This window comes from Gouania willdenowi, chromosome 7 (assembly GCF_900634775.1).
Source record: "Gouania willdenowi chromosome 7, fGouWil2.1, whole genome shotgun sequence".
In the NCBI taxonomy this organism is placed as follows: domain Eukaryota; kingdom Metazoa; phylum Chordata; class Actinopteri; order Blenniiformes; family Gobiesocidae; genus Gouania; species Gouania willdenowi.
In genome coordinates, this window is record NC_041050.1 from 34,164,771 (window position 1) to 34,186,940 (window position 22,170).

The 22,170-nt window shown below is 35.9% G+C and overlaps 1 protein-coding gene and 1 long non-coding RNA gene across 6 annotated transcripts in view; both read right to left on the reverse strand.

The window, feature by feature from the left end:
- phactr3a (phosphatase and actin regulator 3a) overlaps window positions 1-22,170 on the reverse strand; it is a 73,944-nt gene extending 51,774 nt beyond the window's left edge. The window contains exon 1 of one of the 4 annotated variants that reach the window (XM_028454128.1): window positions 21,784-22,170. In XM_028454128.1, coding sequence (XP_028309929.1) covers window positions 21,784-21,886 — 103 coding nt within the window. In that variant the 5' untranslated portion in view covers window positions 21,887-22,170. The remainder of the gene's footprint in view (window positions 1-21,783) is intronic. The other 3 variants (XM_028454129.1, XM_028454126.1, XM_028454127.1) reach the window with 3 other exon arrangements.
- Window positions 774-2,728, reverse strand: LOC114467668 (uncharacterized). 2 transcript variants are annotated; one of them, XR_003674540.1, is made up of 4 exons: window positions 2,554-2,728; window positions 1,713-1,881; window positions 1,504-1,637; window positions 774-1,347 (listed from the first exon to the last, which is right to left on the reverse strand). It is a non-coding gene; the product is annotated as an uncharacterized LOC114467668 (long non-coding RNA). The 2 variants fall into 2 exon arrangements; XR_003674541.1 differs by having other exon boundaries at window positions 774-1,362.

The following is a 22,170-nucleotide window of genomic DNA, read 5'->3' on the forward strand; positions in this document are numbered from 1 at the left end:
GTTATGATGGTAGAAGTACACTGTAAAAAAAAAAATGTTGATTTTACGGTAAATTCCTGGCAGCTGCGGTTGCCGAAAATATACCGTAAAATTACGGTATAATATTTTCTCCATTTACAGAAAATAAATGTATTATGGCTGTTGTTTTTACGATTAACAAATGTTATTTATTCTATATGTTGCTGTAAAAAACAAGGTGTATCAATATATATTTTACACAGTTTTACTTAAAAATGTATCTGAAAATACCGTATAAAATAAGCTTTTTGCCATGACATATGACAGTTTTTGAATGGAAAATTAACAGTCAGATTTAGAAAATTACAGAGTTATTCTGTAAAAATCACAAGAAATAAGTGAAAATATTAAGACCCAAAAAAAATTTTTTTTTTTTTTTTTTTTGTAAAAACCATTTCTTCTTTGGTCTTTTCCCTTCAGGGGTCTCCACAGTAAATCAGTTTCTTCCATCTAGACCTGTCTACTGTATCTTTTTCTCTGACACCAACTACCTTCATGTCCTCTTTTACCACATCTATAAACCTCCTCTTTGGTCTTCCTCTAGTCCTCCTACCTGGTAGTTCTAAACTCAGTATCCTTCTATCAATTTGTAAAAACCACAATAAACCAAATTGAAATGTTTTAATACTTGTTCTTTATTTTTTTTATCTTTGAGGTTCTAAACAAACAGAATTTCAGAATTGATACATGTCACAAATCAATCATGACTTGTAGGAACAATTCTCAATCAAAAAATGTATTTTAAATATCAGACCTGGATTCATTTAAATGACAAACATAACATAAAAATGCTGAAACACTCAATAACAGTGTGGTTCATATTATTAAAGAAAAATCATCCCTGAGTAGGGGTAACATCAAGCTAAAACAAATGCATCATTTAGAGGGATCCTCCACTGTTTTTACAAATGTGGCCTTACAACTGACATTAACAGACTTCTAAAACTCTAGAAAGTTACAGATCAATCAGTCAAAAATAAAACGCAGATGAGCAGTTTGAAGCAACAATTTTTGTCAGTTTTGTTATTTTAACACCGAACCTTATAGATGTACTTTCACTCGAAATTTTACAATGTCAATTCAATAACTTTTTTCAACAAGATTTTCACCCAGAAACAAGCATGCTTAAAGTGCATAACCAGAGCAGGAAAGCTCAACACGAACAAGGTCTAACAAACAAGTTAGACAACAACAAAACTGCTGCACATTATTGAACAGAAAGTGTACCTTTCAATCATCACTGGAGCCAGTGAATAACAAAGTCTTACAATGATGTACCGATGGATGAGGAGAAAGAAGAAAACACTTGAGGAGCATGCCAGGATGGAGCTTGGGTTGATGGATCTGTAAAAGCACAAACAAAATGTGCACCGTTAAAAGCAGTTTTACTCTGTAACACAATCCAGTCCAGTGATTGAAAATCCTTGTAAACTAGAAGGCCCTCAGTCCCTGAAGACTAATCATTTTTGCATTATTTTCACTGACCTCTTCACTGGTAGGTCCACTCATGGTCAGCGAGGTCAGTTATTAGTGTTAACACTCGAGGATTGACTGCAAACACTTTTTTTTTTTTCCACTCCACCTTGGTGCCTTTCTCAGGATTTATTGAAAAGAAGCACCTTGAAAACAAAAACAAACAAACATAAACTCAAATGCTTTGCAATTTCTGGGAGTATAACAAAAATGCATTTTACCGTTGGCGGAACTCCAGTGTTGACCGTAGTTCCACTGGGTAGTGTATGTTGAAGCAGTAGTAACTTCCAAACATCAAGCAGATGGCATATGTGAAGGAAGTGATGTAGTTGTTGACAATCTCTCCGTCTATGCTCAACATATACGTTTCAGCAGCAAAGCAGGAGGAACCTAAGAATAAAGAAATGAAGAGAATATACTTTAAAGGGGATTTCGGGTTGGACATTTAAATAAGTAATATCGGGTGTGTCCCAAATCACATCCTAACACACTATGCACTACAAACTCAACAATGAGTATATAGGTTTGTTGGTGTAACCTACCACAGACAATAAGGCAGGTGAGTAGTTGTTGGCGTCCAGTTATGGTGACGATAGAAATGTGACTTTAAAGCTGTATATCCAGAAAACACTTGCTTACAACGGGTCCCAATACATTTGAAAATAAGTCGGGGTTCATTGCGGTGCAATCTACAGTGTAACACATATGCTTTCACAGACTGGACGCTTTCTCCACATATATTACAAGAATACATTTTGTCAACCTATAACGTGGCATTCAAACATAAGCAACCTGGTTAGCTTCGGGCTTCAGCACATAGACGGCCCCGCTTTAGCTTGGCGCTCGGCGGGAAAACCTACACTGTGTTACAGAGTAGTGCAAAACGCTTTCTTATTACTCCTGACTAAAGAAGAATCTTCTAAAACAATGCCAACTTGAATTAATAGGCTTTCCTAGGCTGTTATAAGAATTGTATACCCATAAACGCGCAGCTAAATGTCATTACATAAGGTTTACGGACTACAGTGTAGCGTCTTCAAAGATGTGTACTGAGTTACTCACCAAGAAACTCAAGACGGCAGGTGAAGAAGCTCTCGGTTACAACCATGGACTTCAAACTGCAGCGTCAGGATGTGATGTCCATGTCCATGTCCATGTCCATGTCCAACGGGAACGGGTCACTCCAGCCGACTCCACTCACTCGCGCTGTAATCACAATCAGCGCATGCGCGGGAGGCTGACTGTGTCGGTTGCCGAACCGGAGACAGAAGCAGTGCACTGATTGGCCAGTTCAAATTCAGCCGCGTTAACTGTGGAAACTTGTTTAATCTTTTAGCATTGTTGTTACATTTGAGATACTTTTAAAAATCATGTTTTAAGACCGCAGGACTCCTTTGAAAAAGAGGTTTTTAAATTCAATATGACTTTTCTTTAAAATCACTAAATTAGTTTTAATAATATATAATCGATATTATTTAAAGTTAATATATATTAATAGTAATTGCATATTTTTTACTGTTGTGTCTTGTTGCACTTTCACATTGACTTTTAGCTGTAATTAAAAAATAATTGCAAAATACAGTACTCGAGTGCAATATGTTATACGTATTTTTTTCAGTTAAAAAACGGTGCAAGAGAGAGGGAATGTATATTTTAAAGAGAAAAAATGTAATCATTACAGTTTTTTCATGATTAACGAGTTTACTATGATTTTAATGTTATATAAACAGTAAAAACCCATTATTTATATTTACAGTTTTTTACTGTCATGGTTTCACAGTTTTTACCCGTAAATTTTACAGATTTTTTTTACAGTGTAACAAGTGTATGAAAATACTGACTAAGGAATTCTAAAGGAGATCCTCATTTCACACCAATCTGCCTTTATACTCCACACTGATTTGCAGTGTTAGTAGTAAAAGTTCAAATGTCCTGATGTTTTTTTGCCAACTAAAAAATATATATTTTCAAACTAGGGACTGAGCCAAGGGTCTCTTCCTCCATGGTCTTTTCATTGCAGAGGAGCAGAGGCTATACTTTAAGCTGAATTCTAAATATTAGTTGAGTCCCATAAGTGAAGAGAGGGATGTTGATCAATTGATAAACTTGCATTTTTGCCTGAATATAAATGTATTTTGCAACAAACAAAAAAAACCTGAGCGAATGTAGGACTTTGTGTAGCAGCAAAGAAGAGTGAGCACCAGGTAGGGCTGGGCGATATTCTTGAAAAATGTATCACAATAGTGTTTCATATCAGTCGATATTAATAATTATTGATTTGGTTTAAAAAAAAAAAAAAAAAGGCCAAATTGAAATACTTTTATTCTAAATGTAATCTTTAACATTTAAAAAGGGGTCAACAAATCTATGGAACAAAACTAAAAAAAAAAAGCCTTAATTAAAAAATGTACAAATATAGACATTAAATAAATGCCTAATCAAACAAAATGTGCAACACATGTTGTAAATTATTAGTGCACAAGAGAATGAGGGAGAACTAACATCTCTGACATGAAACAAACACCAGAGTATGTAATTAGGAAATTATTAGGGTGGCAATTTTGGCATTTATTTCCTCATTTATAACAAAATTATTTTCTAAAAAAAAAAGCACATGAAAAGCAAAATTAACTCCAACAGTGTTTTCAGAGCACCAGGTAGGGCTGGACAATATGGACCAAAACACATATCGCAATATTTTTTTTCTCAAAATGGTGATAATATAATTCTGGATAATTTTAACTTAATAAAGTCTTACCAGAAAGACGATTCTAGGTTCAGTTTGCTGATGAAAAATGCCACACAGGCACATTTCTTAACAAAGAGCTGTACAATATGTGCTACTTCAGGCTTTTTCTCCTCCAATACAACATCCATCACGTTATATCGCAATATCAATAATTACAAATTTCACCTTTACACTAGTACAAAATGGTATGAAATACATTTTATTTCATTTTTTTTTTTAAAACTTGTGGAAACCAGTAAATAGTAACTAACTGTAAATCCAAGTACTAATATCAAAAACTAGTGGTATATTTATCAAACTGTCAAATTACATTTTTCCAAAAAAATTACTTTTGCTTCTACAACAGATTTTGATTCTGTTAAGTTCTTAAAATCTTATCTCTATTTTATGAAAATAAAGTTAAATCAACTTCTAAGTTAAAATGCATTGAGGTCTGATGTGGTTCACTGACACCTAGAGACCAGGCGTTTACATGCTATGCATATGTTTGCGAAATTTAACTGTTTTTACATGAAAAAAACATGATTAGAGAAAATAGATTGGGACACATTTTTGGATTAATATGATAATCGTGTGGTGAAATATGGCGTTATTTATTGTCAAATCTTAACTCTTATTTTTTGAATGGGGTCAAATATGAGGGTTTAACTTAACATGATACAATCTGTTCTTGGGGATTTCAAAATAGCCTCATATAAAAGTGTCTTTATATGTCTCATGCTAAACTTAGTGTGCTCCTGACGTGTTTCCCTCTTTTAAATGAAAGTAATCTGATATGATAATCGTGTGGTGAAATATTGCGTTATATATCGTTTAGCATTGTCTCTGCTCTTTTATTCATTTATTTATTTATTCATCAGAGGCATTTTCCCAGTAGATAAAGGCGCTGGTTAAGTCGAGGCATCTGTGATCCACAACAGACTTATCAGTAGGCAGACCACAGCTCTGCTCAGTTCAACAGCAGCCTGGCTCTGTCCATGGTGCTGAATCCTCCTCCACTATACACTGAAACCCTAAATCACTCACTGCACATCACAGTTTTTTCTCTCCTCCTTCTTTCTACCTTTACTGCAACATTTAATCAAGTAATTGTAAAGCATGTGAAACAGCCATGACTGATCATATTTTCTGAATAAATTAATTCTGATTGACTAGAATTGATTATTCATTCCAGCTCTTTGCTTTATTAAGGCCATAAAACGGATGGTGTGCAGGAAATTTCAACGCGGTGAAAGAAATGAGAGGAGAGAAAACATAATAATAGAGATATGATTACATTTTAAAGGTTTTAATCTCCTAATAACCAATTACTACAGCTAAAATCATCTATTATTGCCATGCTGTCAGGCATAAATGTTTTTATTATAAAGATTAAAGAAGGAAAAATATATTAGTCTCAAAAGAAACATTACTTATAAGTAATCTCAGGGTGTAATATAAAGTGAAATATTAAAATGAAGTACACATAGTCGTCATGTTGTTTTCTTTCTGAAGTTTACATGAAACGACCTCGCCCTGGGTGTTATATGTAATGTTTATTTATCTTTATTTTAGATTTCAGTTACAGTGTAGTGATGTGAGACCACAGAGCATAAGCTACTGAATTATTGCTTTATTTAAATCATGTAGTTTGAGTACAGTATATACTTTAATCACTTAAATGACTTGTTGGCTGAACATAATAAAACTATTGGAAGCATTTCCATCAGAAAAGTGTTAAATTAACAGAATGTATTTTTTTCATGTGCCTACATAGTGATTCAGATTATTTAGGCCTTAGTTACGTAGCTCAGACTACTTGTAAATGTAATTAATTATAATATATTTGTAGCATGGTAGTGTCGGACTTGGACTTCTTAGGTTATTTAAACCTGTACAATATGACTGTGTTACTTAATTTCATAGTGTAGTTATAACTAATGTAATGTGTATAATAATAGTAAAGATAATAATGTAATAAAGCTGCCATTGCCCCACGACTTCATAAATAATTCATCCTACATTTACAGTATGAAGCAAAAAAAAAAAGTCAACTATTATTTTTTGAATCATAAACATTGAACAGGGTCAAATTGACCCCAAGGATAATATGAGAGATTAACTTAACATGATGCAATCTGTTCTGGGGGCTTTCACAATAGCCTCATATAAAAGTGTCACATGTGTAAAGCTAAATTCAGTGTGCTCATGACGCGTTTCCCTCTTTTAAATGAAACTCGTAATCCATATTTTTCTTATTTTTCATTTGAATAAACTAACATATCTTTATATTTATGAAATTATATTCTGCATCAGCTACAGGTAGATCTACTGATCCTTATATCCAACTTTCACACGCAGAGATTTGACTTCTGATTGAAATCATGTGCTGCCCTTTTACAATTACTAGCTCAACCTTAAAAACAGCAGCTGATTGGATAAACCGTTTGTTCTGATTTCATGAACTTCACTTTCTTACCTCGTTTGAAACGCACATACAGTCAGTCGAGCAATAAAATGAAAAGGCTTCTATTAATTTCCTTCTTACGGCTGTATTCCTACAGGTACAGTAATCTGATATGGCTTTGTATTTAATTTACCATCTCCTGAGAGCCTCTGTCAGATAAGCTCAATAACACTGCAATGCACTGTGAGTGGCTCTCACACTGACTACAAAAAGCCTCACATCTTTTCCCTTTTGCCTCTGTTCTTTTTCAGACTCAACCTCTGCTCTCCTCCTCTATCTTTGCTTTACCGCCTCCTACACTATAGACTATAGCTTATACCTCCTTTCTCCCTTTCTCATATGATTCCATGGTTCCAGACAAGCACATTTATTACCAAGAAGTTCTGGGTCTTGAGTTTACCCTCCTCCTCCTCATCCATCCCAGACTCCATCTGGCAGACACACTTTAGGGGAGAAAGGATGCTGGGGTGATAACAAGTGAGACCAGTACAATACATAAATGTGTGTGAGAGGGGAGGACATGAGGATAGTGGGAAAAAGCTGTTGTCTATTGTGTAATTTAAATCTCATTACAACAGAGTGAAAAAGTACTTTCTCACACAGTCTGGGTTTTAAAACTGAGCCGGCATCAAAATAAAACCAAGATAAAAAGCACGCGAGTTCTCTCTTTGTCGCCTCTAATGTATCAAATGAGTAGTAGGGCTTCTTTCCTTTATTTATGGAATATGCTTTTTTTTTTTTTTTTTCAGTCTAGAAAGATTAGAGGAATTTTTATCTACACAGACTTAAAAGCAGGGAAAACACCTGATTTATCCAAAGTCCAAAACAAAGCCTGGAAAGAAATATTGTGTAGCGTTGTGAGCTCATTAATCCATGTACAGCTCGTACTTTGGTTATTCCGTTTTAAAATCAAATCATAATAACAAATAAACAGTGTGGTTATTTTGTTTTACTGACTTAAAACCCTAAAAGAAATACAGAAAAATCAAAAGCCAGATAAGCAATGTTTTTCTGTTTTAAGATGAAATATTCCATTTGTGTGATATTTGGATGTTTGAGGGAAACAAGGACGAGAGCTTCAAGTTTTAAGCTCACCACACAGAGTAGACCCACAGATGGGGGAGGACTTTTATTCTGCTGTGTTTGATAAAATGACATTGTAGCATGTTGTCCACCTCACACCGATGGCAAAGAGGCATAATTTGTGTTGATGTTTCGTTAAAGAGTTATTGACGCTGGAAGTCCGAATCTGTGAATATCGTGCCAACTTTACCAGACAGTGTTACGGTCCAAATAGTATCCAAATAAACTGGCGACTGATGTTCGTTTGCGAAGCTGGTGTGAGGAACAATAAATGTTAGAATTTCTACGTTTTGACTCTTTTGAAAAAAACAATAACACAGCTTTTTTGAGGACAGTAAAAAATATATTTTGTACACGTAATACTGATAGCCACTAACGGCAGCCGTCAACATACACGGAAGTTGATCGCAAGAAATGAAGAGTTTCAATTCACCAGTTAATCAATTTTTGTGCGGTAGTAAAAGTCCGTCTGTTGGTCCTCTCTGTATGGTGATCTTAAAACATGAAACAATATCACACAAAAAGATGATTTAATTTTAAAACTGAAAAACGCTGCTGGTCTGGTTTTTTGATCTTTCTGTGTTTCTGTTTTGGTTTTAAGTCAGTAAAACAAAATAACCACACTGTTTATTTGTGATTTTGATTTGGTTTTAAAACAGAATAACCAAAGAACAAAGGGTACACGGATTCTGATGGTGCACACAGGTAAAACTAAAAACGGGGAGGAGGAAATATATCAAACCTGTTTTACAGAGTAAAAAAAGCTAATCTGAGAGGAGCAGTTAGAGCAAGGGCGTCAAACGTATTTCAGTTCAAGGGCAACATATGACCCAGTTTGACCTCAAGTGGGCCGGACCAGAAAAATCCATGTTTTTGTGAAGTAAATTTATTGTCTCAAAATTTTCAATGTAATTTGTGAGAATTCTGTTGGATAATTTGCCAGAATTCTCTAGCTTTTTAAAAATAATTGTGATTTAATATCAGTGTAAATAATGCAGTACTGTATTGCATCCCCATCATATTTTATCTTTAATCTATATGGTAATTTACAAAAAGTCCTGCTTTTGCTGTATAGTTTCTACTTTGAACAAAATCTTCCGGTGGGCCGGACTAGATGATCTGACGGGCCAAACTTGGCCCACAAGCCTTGAATTTGACATGTGAGTTAGCGGAACATATTGTGTCCATCCATCCGGCCACATCTTGATCAGTATGAAAAGCTGTTTGAGGAGCATAACTTTCAACAAAAGTTAAGGTCTACTAGTGCTACATGTATTCAATTTTGGTTTACTAGAGAAGCAAAAAATTTAACTAGTAGTCGTGATTAGAATGTCGACCTGGATTGACTCTAAAACACTGGCAGATGGACACATTGTTTTGTGTTCACCAGCCAAGTTGAATGATTATAACAAGCAGTGGCACAAACACACCAAACCCCACTCAGCACAGGAAGTTCTTCCAAGCCACGCCTCTTTGACCATCATCTAAAACCGTGGCCATCATTAAATGAGGAAAGTATCTTTCCCTGCCACAAAAATCTATTTATTTATTTATTTATTTATTTATTTATTTATTTATTTATTTATTTATTTAGTTTATTTCCGACATGGTTGCATTTACAGAAGTTTTCTTTTTCTCTTTTTTTTGTCGAAAAAGGAGACGAGAGAAGCAGGTTGCTTATCCGAGTCCCGTCCCCTATTTTGAACACAGAAAATTTACATCAGAGCTCGTCTCTCTGGTCAAACATTCTTTGGTTCTGAACACAATTTCGTTTTTTTCTTTTTTTTTTTGTCCTTTTTTGTGTGGGATTTATTCTCATCTGTAGTCAGTGTTGTCTTCTTTTTTTTTTTTTATTATTCTTCCTCTCCATCGTTGTTCGTGACGTCCTTCTTCCCCCGTAGATTTCATTCCCAAACATTGTTTGTGTTCCTCCAGTTTAAAAGAAAAGTTCATCTTCTTTCTCATTGATGTGTTGATCTCGTATTCTTGCAAAAATGTCTTCCGAGTTTTTTCTCTTTCTTTCTAGCCAAGTTTGCAGCTTGTTTAGTCTCTGCATCAAGGTTATTCCAGCTGGTAATAGCTCTGTTGACAGTGCTGTATTTTCTAATGTTAGATTTAACCCTTTCTTGTATAAACACATTATTATGTCTTAGTTCATAAGCAGTGTGTTTGTATGTGAAACGTTTTTGTATTTGGTATGGGAGTGTTTTTAGTGATGCCCTATATGTGAGAATTTGTGTTGTAGTGTATTATTTCTTGTAGTTTTAGGTATTTGGCCTTTTCAAATAGTTCATTTGTGTGTGCGTTGTGTGGTGCCTTATATAAAATCCTAATTGCTTTTTTTTGTAGTTTAAATAAAGGTTCAAGATACGTTTTGTAGGTGTTTCCCCAGATTTCTGAGCAGTAATTTAAATGTGACCCAACAAGGGAAGAATAGATTGTCTTCAGTGATTTGGTTTGTAGTATTTGTTGTCATTTCCATAGGATGTAGGTGCTTTTAGCAACTTTGTTTTTAACTACTTGTACAGTATGTGTTTTTTCCAGGTCAGTTTCTCATCTATCCACACTCCTAGTGCTCTATATTCTTTTACTTGTTCAATTATGTCCATGTCTTGTTTCAGTCTAATATTTTCTGTTATTTTTTTATTTCCAAAGCTGATGAATTTTAGTTTAGGGCTAGTTTATTTACATTGAGCCATGTTTGGATTTTTGATAGTTCCTCATTCGTCGTTTCTATTAGAGTTTTAATGTCTTTACCTGAACATAGGATGGTTGTGTCGTCCGCAAACAGCGTTAGTTTAAGGCAATTTGAGACTTTGAAAATGTCGTTTATATATAGAATGAACAGTTTTGGCCCTAAACTTGAACCCTGTGGCACAGGCACATTGTATGGTTTGGCATATTGATATGTGTTGTTCAAAGTCCACATATTGTCTCCTATTTCTCATATAACTTAACAGTAACAGTAACAGTAGGTTACTTTGTTGGAGTGTGAACCACAGTCATCTATAGATAGAAGTACTGGAGCGGAACATTTTATCGGAGAGTTTATATCAGTGATTTTAGATGCAGTCTGATAAAATCCGATATTCGTTTTCTGGCTGACATTGGGCCGATATTCGATACCAATATCGGATCGGGACACCTCTAATTATATTTATTCTATTATAGAATACTGTAGATATTATGTTTAAGGTTAAAATTTACGTAAACCAATAAATGGGTCAGTTTTTCTAATTCCTACTGTTGCTGACTATTGTTCTCTGTTTGAGTAACATCACTTGATCAAGCCTTTTCTAACATTCCACACTACAAAATAATTTGTGCTAATATTGTATCAAATCGGTATCGGTCAATACTCAAGGCTGCAATATTGGTATTGTATCCGGACATCCATATTAGTTACCCTTTACTTATTCTCACAATTTAAAAAAATGAAATAAATTGTATTTCATACCATTTTGTGCTTGTAAAGGTGAAATTTGTAACGACTGAAGTTGTGAAATATCACAATGTATATCGTACTGTTTAGTATCAGGATTTATCGTATTGTGACATGCAAATCGTGAATCATATTGTATCCTCAGATTCATGGCAATGCACACCCCTACTACCACCTACAGTAATATTTAGCTTTCCTAACACTGTTTCCCTGCCTTTCTTCTCCTCCTTTTCTTCTGCTTCCTCTAAGCATGTCTCTGCTGTTTACAGCCTCACAGTCAAAGCAAAGCTGCACTTTCGTGTTGTTTCCTGAACTGCGTTTAACCTCCGCCATCAGAGGCCAAAAAGCTCTATGACATTTAAACAAAGGCCTCTTCTCAGTGATTAGGCTGCTGAAGTATTCTTATGGCCTTTCTCAATCTGAAAACACTTAGTTTTCAGGGAAATGGTCTCGTGGAAACTGAATGATAATTTAAAAAAAAAGGAAAACACAAGCGCAGACACACAAACAACAGACGTGGCAACACATGGCACAGATATTATGGAATAGTCAATCTGCTTTGTGTCCGTAGGGAGATGGTATGATTCTAGGACTTGCAAGTGTCCATGGTTGGGGTCATATACATTTTTCAAATACAACTATCCATGTTCAATTCCAACTCAATTATGATTAAGTGACCGGCATTTTTCCCAATTACAATTAAAATGAAAAATATTGTCTTCCCCCTGAAAGTCAATTACAATTATGTTCTCAATTACTAAAGTTCAAATAAAAAAAATCACAGTTACAGAGCCTGAAATGAATAACCCCATAAATCGTAACCTTTTAGTGTTAGCTTTCTGTTAGCATACGGTAGCACCATGATAAGCAGTCAGTTGTCTCCCCTGTCTTAAACCAGCTGTAAAATAGACTAAAAACATTATCTATCATCCAATTAGTTTATCTCTTGGTTACATTGTTAGGCTTGTTTATCCATGAAAATATTGGTATTAATGATGTTGGTGTGGTTAAAAAATGCCCCCCCATTTTATTGATTTACTATCTACAGCTTCAATTTTTATGCCTTGACACTGACAGTTTTTCTAAAATGTCCATTGCAATTACAAAGTCAATTATCTGAACTCAATTACAACTAAATTAAGATTACAACAGCAACATACATGTATATATTTTTAAATTATAATTACAACCATAATTCTGTCATTATTGTAATTAATTATCAATCACGCGATCACAGTTATAATTGAGCCCAACCATGCAGGTGTCCACAGAGAGCAGAGCTCAGCGACGCTGCTAATCCACACTGACGGAGGATTATTGTGGGGAAAACCGTCAGTTGATCCGTAAATGGTGATTACATTTATCATGACTAATAACAAAGCAGGATAATGCCATTCATATTTGATCTGATCATCAAACAGGTAACTACACAATACACATTAACTAAACTCTTCACACTAAATGCTACTGGGTCCTATTGTAAACTAAAGTTTTTGTTTTGAACTAAAATAATAAAAAAAAAATATATTATGTATTATAATATTGCACATTTTCCTAATGTTAATGCCTTTTTAATGATCAAATAATTGCCTTAACGTTAAAGTGTACGTGACGTGACTGTAAAGTGAATCAGCTTTTATAAGATGTCCTGAGGTAGGACAGATACGTTTCTCAAGTAAAATGTATTCATATTCCCTTGAAGCAAAAAGTCAGAGTTTTGAGGTCAGAACTTCATCTAGCCCGGCAGATATGAACCAATATTAGGCTAAGATCTTCACTTCTCAAAGAAAGCATGACAATTTGTAAATGGGGGTTTTGAGTAAGCTGAGGCCATTTTTAATGGGATCCACGCTGGCAAAACAATGGTTCCCACTCAAAATCAAGAAATCCAAGTTGGCCACCATCTGTATTGCTAATTTGGATATTTTGTCATAACTTTGATTCTATTTGACATCAAAGCATGATCTTAGTAGCAAAATATAGATTTTCAGGGTCAAGGAGTTCAATAATATACTGTATCTTAAAATACTGTAAATTGTGCTCAGACCAAGATCCAAGATGGCCGCCATCCATATTGCAAATTCTACCATAACTTCGGTTACTTCAGCCACTACAACGCTTTACACATGGAAAGGATGAAATTGTGATTTCTTTGCAGCCACAGCTGTGTATGAGAGAGACACATTTTAAAGGGTGAACGATTTGATTTAAATCCCCATCAAAACATGAATTCATGTATCTATTTTCATTTATTTCATCCATTGTGATCCTGATGCATGCATGCATAAGCATTAATCTGGTGATGTGTTAATTTTGCAGCACTTGCTAACATGTGCAATGATTAAACTCAAACTTTTGATGGAGATATCTGAGTTGTGGCAATATTGATGGTGGCCATCTTGGATTTCTTGATATTGAGTGGGAAGCGTTGATTTGCCAGTGTGGATCCCAGGATCCTCATGCATTTAGGTCAGAACTTTGATAGCGCTAGACCTCAAAACTTTTTGTAGACAAGAAGCTCATTCATTGATGCTAACTTAAGATTCCACTGGGAGGGGAAAAACAGTCACAAAAAGCTACAATAGTACATTAAAAACAACCTTTTTTTAACCAAGATTATAGTACTTACTGTTTGCTAATTCGTTGTGGTAAACCGTGCTGCAGTTTTGAGCCTCTTTGTCTCGATTTTACATTCAATCATCTGTTCTCAATCACATCCTCATTTATTTTGACTTCTTGTCTCAATCTCGTGCACACCATGGTTCAGAAAACTAAACGAACGCAGGAGTGAATGCGAATAATGCTTGACCTGAACTTTTTCCAAGTGGATTTTATTTGAAGCATGAAATTAGATAAGCTTAAACTGTTGTTTTTTCCCTTCTGAAAATGTGACGTTGTTGAAATAAATTCTTATTTTCATAGGTGTTATTCTCATGCACTGGACTTCTTATTTAAAAAGGGCAGCCTGTGAAGATTTCTTAGTAAAAAGGAGAGAATGAGCAGCTCTGCAGCTAGAACAGGTGGCCTTGACTGACTCACAGTCCCTGAAGACTAACCGTGATGAACCAATCTTGACTTAGTCTAGTGTTAATTAAAACACGCTCATCCAAAAAACCAACAAACAATAAAAAACCTGTAAACGTTTCCTGAACGGCTGTAACCTGGATTCAAACTCACTGACCTCTTTCACAATGCAGCGCTGAGATACAGTAGATGCTAACGTACGTGGAGATTGTAAAAATGACAGAGAAAACATGAATCTTTGTGTAAATGACCAAATAATTCAGTTGTAGACATCTCAGTCCCTCCAAATACACAAATTAAATAAAACTCCTCAATATTTGCAGGGCTCACAGTTTTCCCAATTCCTCCTATCGCATGATGGCAGTCATTTTTAGTCCCAAATTGTTGAAAGAACTGTAATTTTTTCCAAAATCCTGAGATTTAAAAAAAAAAAAAAAATCCACAGTTTCCCCAAATTAAATAAAAAAATTGTCACAAAATAAAGGAAACTTAAGTAAAGATCCTGCAGGGACTGATATCTGTCACTTTTTTTCTTAGAAAGTGCAGTTATTTTTAATGTTCAACTCTTTGGGGAAAAAAACACTAAAAATTCTTACAAAATCATTTATTTTTACTCAAATGATTACAACATTTTCCTTGAAAGTGTGTGCACAAAGACATTTAAAGTAAAGACCCTGTTGTCACTGCTATTTGTCACTTATTGTTTATTATTGTCGGTTTCTTACATATTTTCTATTTTATATATATGTACAAGTGAAAACCAGGGCACAATAATGTTGAAATTAATCAGTTTCCAGCATGAAGTCCGTGGCCCTCTTGAGATCAAACTGTTCCATATTTGGCCCCTGAACTAAAATGAGTTTGACACCGCTGTGCTAACGTGTAATAAAATTAAAAAATAAATAAATAAATAAATTTGTCTGCAACAAAACGTACTGCAGCAAACATCTGGTAAAAGTTGTGATTTTATAAAAGTGTGATCAGAAGTTGCATATCTTCTCAACAGATACTGTATACAAACAGGCTGCCTTATTTCGAAGATATTCTAAAATGGGTTTGGATGAGGTTTATAATGACAATGTTTTAGGAGTAAGTGTAATATGACACCTTTCTAAGAAAGAGTACAGTAACACCAACAACTGATTGTAGCGCTGACACACGATTTAACGACCGAGGATATTTTTCTTTGTCATTGTTGTGCACAAACTTTATATAAAGTTTACTTTATTAATGATTATAGGTTTTATTCCTGAGGAATTTCATTATTGTAGGGTTTTATGTGTTACACACATTCCCTTTCACAAGGACAGAAATTAAACAAGCCTCCCTGACTTGAATTCTTTGCATTCTCTTGAAATGGCAAAACTACGGGAGACAAATTACAGATAACGTTTGCTCGGGTGTGGGGTGAGTCATCCTCTCCAATAAAAGCCATTTTTCTCTGGTTATATCTCTGTGGGTTGGGGGAGGGACCTTGTTTACCTACTGCAATCCTCTGGGGATCTCTTGATCTCAAATAGGAGAGGATTTATCCTGGAATCAGTTAGACCAACAGAGAAAGACGAGCAATAGAAAAACACTAAGCATTGTCAGAATCTGTTCTTGAAGGAGTCTGAGCTGCTGGCCTCTGTTCACATTTTTAAGTGGTCATCACATGTACCAGCTCTAGATGTGTGGAACAAACTGATAAAAACCAGTGAGCTCTGGGAATTTCTTCTTCGGTTAGTTCAGCACTCTGGTTACCACAGAGAACAACCAGTGCAATGAAAGGTTGGTTGTTTTTTTATTGAAATTAAATTATTGAATCTTTATTTAAAACTTTTTTCTAGCAAATTTTTCCTCAATGGAACAGTAAATTAGTTGAGTCGGATCATTAGCACATCTGCCATAAAGTAAGAAGTTCCTGCTCCAAGCCCTGTGTTGGATTCAAGGTAATAACAGTCATTTAAATATTAAGCAGATATCTACATCAAAAGTTTGGAGTTTAATCATTGCACATGTTGGCAAGTGCTGCAAAATGAACACATCATCAGATTAATGCTTATGCATGCATGCACCAGGCTCACAATGGTTATAATCTTCCTAAGAAATAAATGAGAAAACATTTATTAATTCATGTTTTGATGGGGATTTAAATCAAATCCTTCACCCTTATACATACACAGTTGTGTCAGCAAAGAAATCACAATTTCACTCTTCTCCATGTGTAAAGTGTTTTGGTGGCCGTCTTATATCTTGCTCTGAATGTGATTTACAGTATTGTAAGTTATTTCATGACAATCAATGACCCCAAAAACCTACATTTTGCCACAAAGATCATGTTTCGACGTCTAACAGAACCAAAGTTATGATAAGATTGAAATTCACAATAGGGATGGCGGCCATCTTGGATCTTCCTCTGAGCACAATTTACAGTATTTTAAGATATATTATTGAATTCCTTGACCCAAGAAACCTATAACTCGCCAATGAGATCTTGCTTCTATGTCAAATAGAACCAGAGTTATGACAAAATATTCAAAATGGTAATACGGATGGTGGCCTTCTTGGATTTCTTGAATTTGAGTGGGAACCGTTGGTTTGCCAGCGTGGATCCCATTACTACTGGATTCAGCATAGTGTACAAACATGCATGCTTTCTTCCAGAAGTGAACATCGTAGCCTAATACTGCTGCATATCTGTTGGGTTGTGCATGACGTCTGTATCCTATTAGTTTGTTGGACACATGGAAGGTTTTACTCCGACTCTCCCAATGTGACCACAGCCCCTCATTCATTGAGAATAAAACATTGCTGTGACTCTCTAAGACACTGTGTAACGTCTTTCCCTTACTGAGTGGATGAATCCACCGTCAGACTCCGCAGACCGAAGCTGCAGGGCAGGCGTCACCGTACTGGGGACAAAAAGGCCATCTTTGCCAAAGGATTACTTTGGCACAGACCCCCGTGCCCCAGACGTTAGTGCAGGCGATGATCCGCACACAGAAGGGTTGGGCTGGGGTTGTGTGTACTTTAGGTCATCAGACACCGATGCTGTCCTTGCAGCTGAAACTGTATTTACTCTGTCTGTCAATGCTCTGGTACAGTAGCATTGACATGGTGGTTTGCAGCTGTTGGAGGCTGATTTATCCAGCATTGTTTATACAGGTGTGTGTCAAGGACCCAGTCAGTGTGACATCATTACATTCACCTACCAACCAACACGTGAATTAAATCATCCCTGAGGGGGTTGAATTGAGTGAGGGTCCAATAAAAAACAAATGTGCTACAGACAACTGAGGAGTGGAGACAGGTGTGATGTGAGCGGTATGGGGGGGAAAAAAAACGATGCTAATTGGTAAAGAGATGAAAGATGATGAAACGTCACATTTTATTTTTTTTTCATTTTTGACTGAATCATTCAGTAAAGCCCTCTCCATGTGCGTAAAACTCACCATGTGTGGGAGTGAGCAATGACTCTTAGCAGGCCCACACAATATAACCATAAATAGCTCCACTTACGTAAATATCAAAGCATGTATTCTCACCAAGAGGCAGAAACGTGGTCAACAAAAGGAGACGTTAAGGCAAGGTTTTTCAACCTTGGGGTCGGGACCACATGTGGGGGGGGGTCGCATGGAGTTAAAATGTGGTCGCCTGAAATGTCTAGTAATTGAGAAAAAAAAAAATTACTGGTTAGAAATATTTTTTTAGATTATTATTCTTTATTAAAATAAATCAACGCAGTCACAACAGCTGTATTCTATATTTTCACTTTGTAAAACACACATTTGGTTAACAATAAAAAAAAATAAAAAAGGCAGTTAAAAAATATCTAAGCTGCCACAACTTGATTTTACCGCATGATATTTCATAAAATGGGCATCATCGGACAAGATTTGCATGAATATTATGATGGAAATAAAAATAAAAATACTTTGAAATCTTATACAGGACTTTAATATAATATAACTAAAGTACAGCATTTACTAATATTTAAACAAAAATAAATCTAAGTGAGCGCAAATACACTAAGTTACTACATATTTGATATTCGATATCTTTTTATGCATTCAAACCTTTTTTATCTAAAAGAAATGACATTGGACAGAATGTTTAAGCATCATGACATGGACCACAACAATTAACTCTTTTTTTTCTCAAAATGGCGATATACGATATAAATCTCAATTTTAATTCAAATAAAGTCTGACCAAAAAGATAACTCTGGGTTAAATTTGCTGATGCAAAATGGCACACACACATTTATTAACAAACAGTTGCACAAAATGTGCTACTTTTGCCTTTTTTTTTCTCCTCTAAGGGACAGCACGTGTGAGTGAGTTCTGTAGTGTGGCTTGTTTAGATGAAGGTCTGGGTTAGAACGCACTCAGAAATCCATTTAACTGTGCTTTTAATGCTGTTCTAAGAAGCAGCAAAAGCAGTGGCTCCTAAGATAAAATAATTATTTAAACAAAATAAGTTTGTATACAATGTAACAAACATGATCAAGAAGTAATTCTGGAAAAAAATCTCTTTAGTGTCGCCAGAAATTCTTGATATCAAAATGGGGTCACGATCCAAAAAATGTCCTATTATTAATAAAAAATCAATATATTGTTGCATGACTGACAGAGACAACCTAGACCATCACAACTGTGAGATTCACAGAAGTGTAAGAGTACTAATATATATCCTACTCATGTAAAAGTATTGTTACTTGATTGAAATTGTACTCAAGTACAAGTATAAGTAAGTCATACATAAAAGGCAGTGGCTATCCGTACGGTTGCCGTATCAATATATCGACATTCTATCCGTACGCAGCGCCCCTATTTGGGCAGTTTACGTCACGTGACTAAGACTAAACCTAACCCTAAAAAATGGTTGCGATATAGGGTTATAACCTGATACTAACCCTATGACGCTACGTACGTGTGCTTTGGTAACCGTACCAATAGCACTGGAGGTTGTCTGTATGGCAACCGTACGAATAGACACTTTCTACATAAAACACTCAAGTACACGTAAAAATTAGCTCAATTAAATACTACTGAAAGTAAAAGTTATTAGTTACTTTCACCCCCCTGACGTTTATTTTTGATAATAAATTTTGCCATGGTTCCCTTGCATACTTGCATAATCTTGCACAATTGGAACTGAATTTGTTCTCCAAAAAGCCATCTGTATAAAATAAAAGGTTTATCAAAATGTACAATTCTTTTTTTTTTTTAGAAAAAATAACCAATTAATTTAATTCAAAATGAAAAATATTAAGTATAGCTACATTTATGAACTCTAAAACTGAGAAAGTAACCTTCATTCAATGCTATGATGTGATGCATTTGATTGTTGTCTAGTCATTTCATATTTTGTAGTTTCACAATGTCCGTTGATCATTTTAAAACAAAAAAATAATCATTTACTCAGTAATGGTTGGGTGTGGAAATGTAACAAATTGCTTTACTTCTCTTAAAACGTAAAAGTAAAATGACTGATTTAGAAATATACTCAAAAATGTACAATGTACAATCGATTACAGTAACGTGAGTACTTACAACTTAAGTGGATATAACCACACTGCTCCCTGGTGTCCTCTTATTAATAAAAGATCAATTCATTGTTGCATGACTGATAGAGACGACCTAGACCAGCACACCTGTGGGATCCATAGTAGTTGCTGCTGATGCTGATGGAAGTGGGATTCTTCCTATAGCCTGTGTCACGTGGACAGTCATTGATCATAACAGTGATCATTACGAAGTGAAGGGGGGGGTTGGGGATGTGAAAGCTGTCAATACGCAGGGACAGACCTATCGGAAAACCCTACTGTAGTGTGCACCAAGATGTGGCTTCTTTTCTTCCATATAAACAGCATGATGCTGAAACCATGTGTCCTGATTTAGTACAGGGGTGTCAAACATCATTTTAGTCCAGGGGCTAAATACAGACAAGTTTGATCTCAAGTGGGCCACAAATGGTAGGCAGGAAAAACAGCAAATTCAACATTAATGTGCTCTGGTTTGCACTTCCAGTTATAAAATATGCATAAAGTTTATAAAAGACTGACAACATCCAAGCAAAAAGTGACCTTAAACCTTTAAACCTTTTTTTTTTTTTTAATCAGAGTTATTTGAGGAAATTTGCAGGATTTTGGAAAAATTTAGTTTTTTCATCAATTTCAGAGTAAACTGTAATCATGTGATTATAAGCATTGAAAATGTATATCCATGTATATAAGGAGGAGCCGAGATACTGTAGCTACAACTAAATAATTTTGTTATTTACACAATGATACATGTTTTTCTGTCATTTTTACTTTTTCCTGCTGGCCGAATTTGATGCTCTAAAACAGTGTTTCTCGAACCCCCGTTCTCTTATGTCTAAATCCAAGTACCCCCTTTGTCACACTACAACATTTTGTTCAGTATACTATGAAAAAACTACTATGGAAAGAATGACTGCGATGAACTGGCGTTCTGTGCAGGGTGTACCCCTGAATAATTGAGAGCTGGAGATAGACACCAGCAGACCCCCGTGACCCTGAAAACAGTAACAAGCGGGTCAGAAAATGGATGGATGGAATGAATGAGTGATAACACACATTCTAAATCATTTCATTCTGTAAATAAGTGGAATTAAACAGTGTTTAGTGACTCGTGAATAGATTTAGAAAGTGTCTAGACTCCATATACGGTTGCCATACGGACAACCCCCGGTGCTATTGGTACGTTTACCAAAGTACACCTACGTAGCGTCTTAGGGTCACCGTTAGGTTTAGTCTTAGTCACGTGATCTAAACTGGCCAATGAGGATAGAATGTTTGTATATTGATACAGCAACCATACAGACAGCCACTGCCATAGATTTATTTTTATAGTTTTGATCATTTCCAGTCATCCGCCGCCTGGTGTGGGACCAAGACTGATCCTTGTATTTTCAGTTCATGTTCTAATCAAGATCATTTTCATCATCATTATCATGATTATCATTTTAAACGAGAAATAAAAATTAGAAACCCACATATTCTTTAATGTTTTTGTTTGTTAATTTCCCACTTTTTCTTTCTTTCAAGTAATCCCTCTCGTGCCATCACGTACCCCTAGGGGTACACGTACCCCCATTTGAGAAACACTGCTCTAAAGGGCCGGATTTGGTCCTCGGGCCTTGAGTTTGACACATGTGATTTATAATGCAAACATTCTCTCTCTCACACACACACACACAGGCAGAATGAAGGCAGCTGCATGTTGCACATCACGCTTAAAGCTGAACGACCTACAGGCGCAGATTCCTGCAGAGTCCCGGCCATGCACCCGCATCCTCCGGGCTACAGGCGTCTTTATCTGGCAGCTGGAGGATGAGGATGAGGATGATGCTGCAGCCATTCACAGACGCTGATACGGCACATTAATTTTCAATTTGCAGCACTACGATCCAGTTAGTCAATATTGCACGTTGGAGACATATGGTGACCAATTATTATCTGTCGGTGCTGCCGGTAGTAATAATAATAATAGTACATAAAAACACATGTCAGACACAGCGACCATGACGCGCCTTTCTTACCTGGGCTGTGAGTGAGATCGATGCCCGGTTCGATGAGTATATTCGGGTCACTTTGAGATCTGCCTCGTTGCAGACAACCGTCTAGTCCATCCGACGTAGCCATGGGGGGAGACAGCGCAGAAATAAAGAGAATCACGCGGTGGGAATTTCAAAAGCCAACCGGAGGCAATGCAATGTGGAAGGCAAGGTCAGAGAGGAAAAGCAGCGATGGAGAGAGAGGCTGGATTTAATGCGCTCTGAGCATCGAACACACAACCATGGCTGAGCCCAGATTCCCCGTGTGTCCGTCTGTGCGCGTGCGTGCGCGTGTGAATGTTGAATGTGGGAGGGGTGATATATCACCCCCCCACCCCCAATGATGCCAACAACGGGTTCCTGATCATGTCC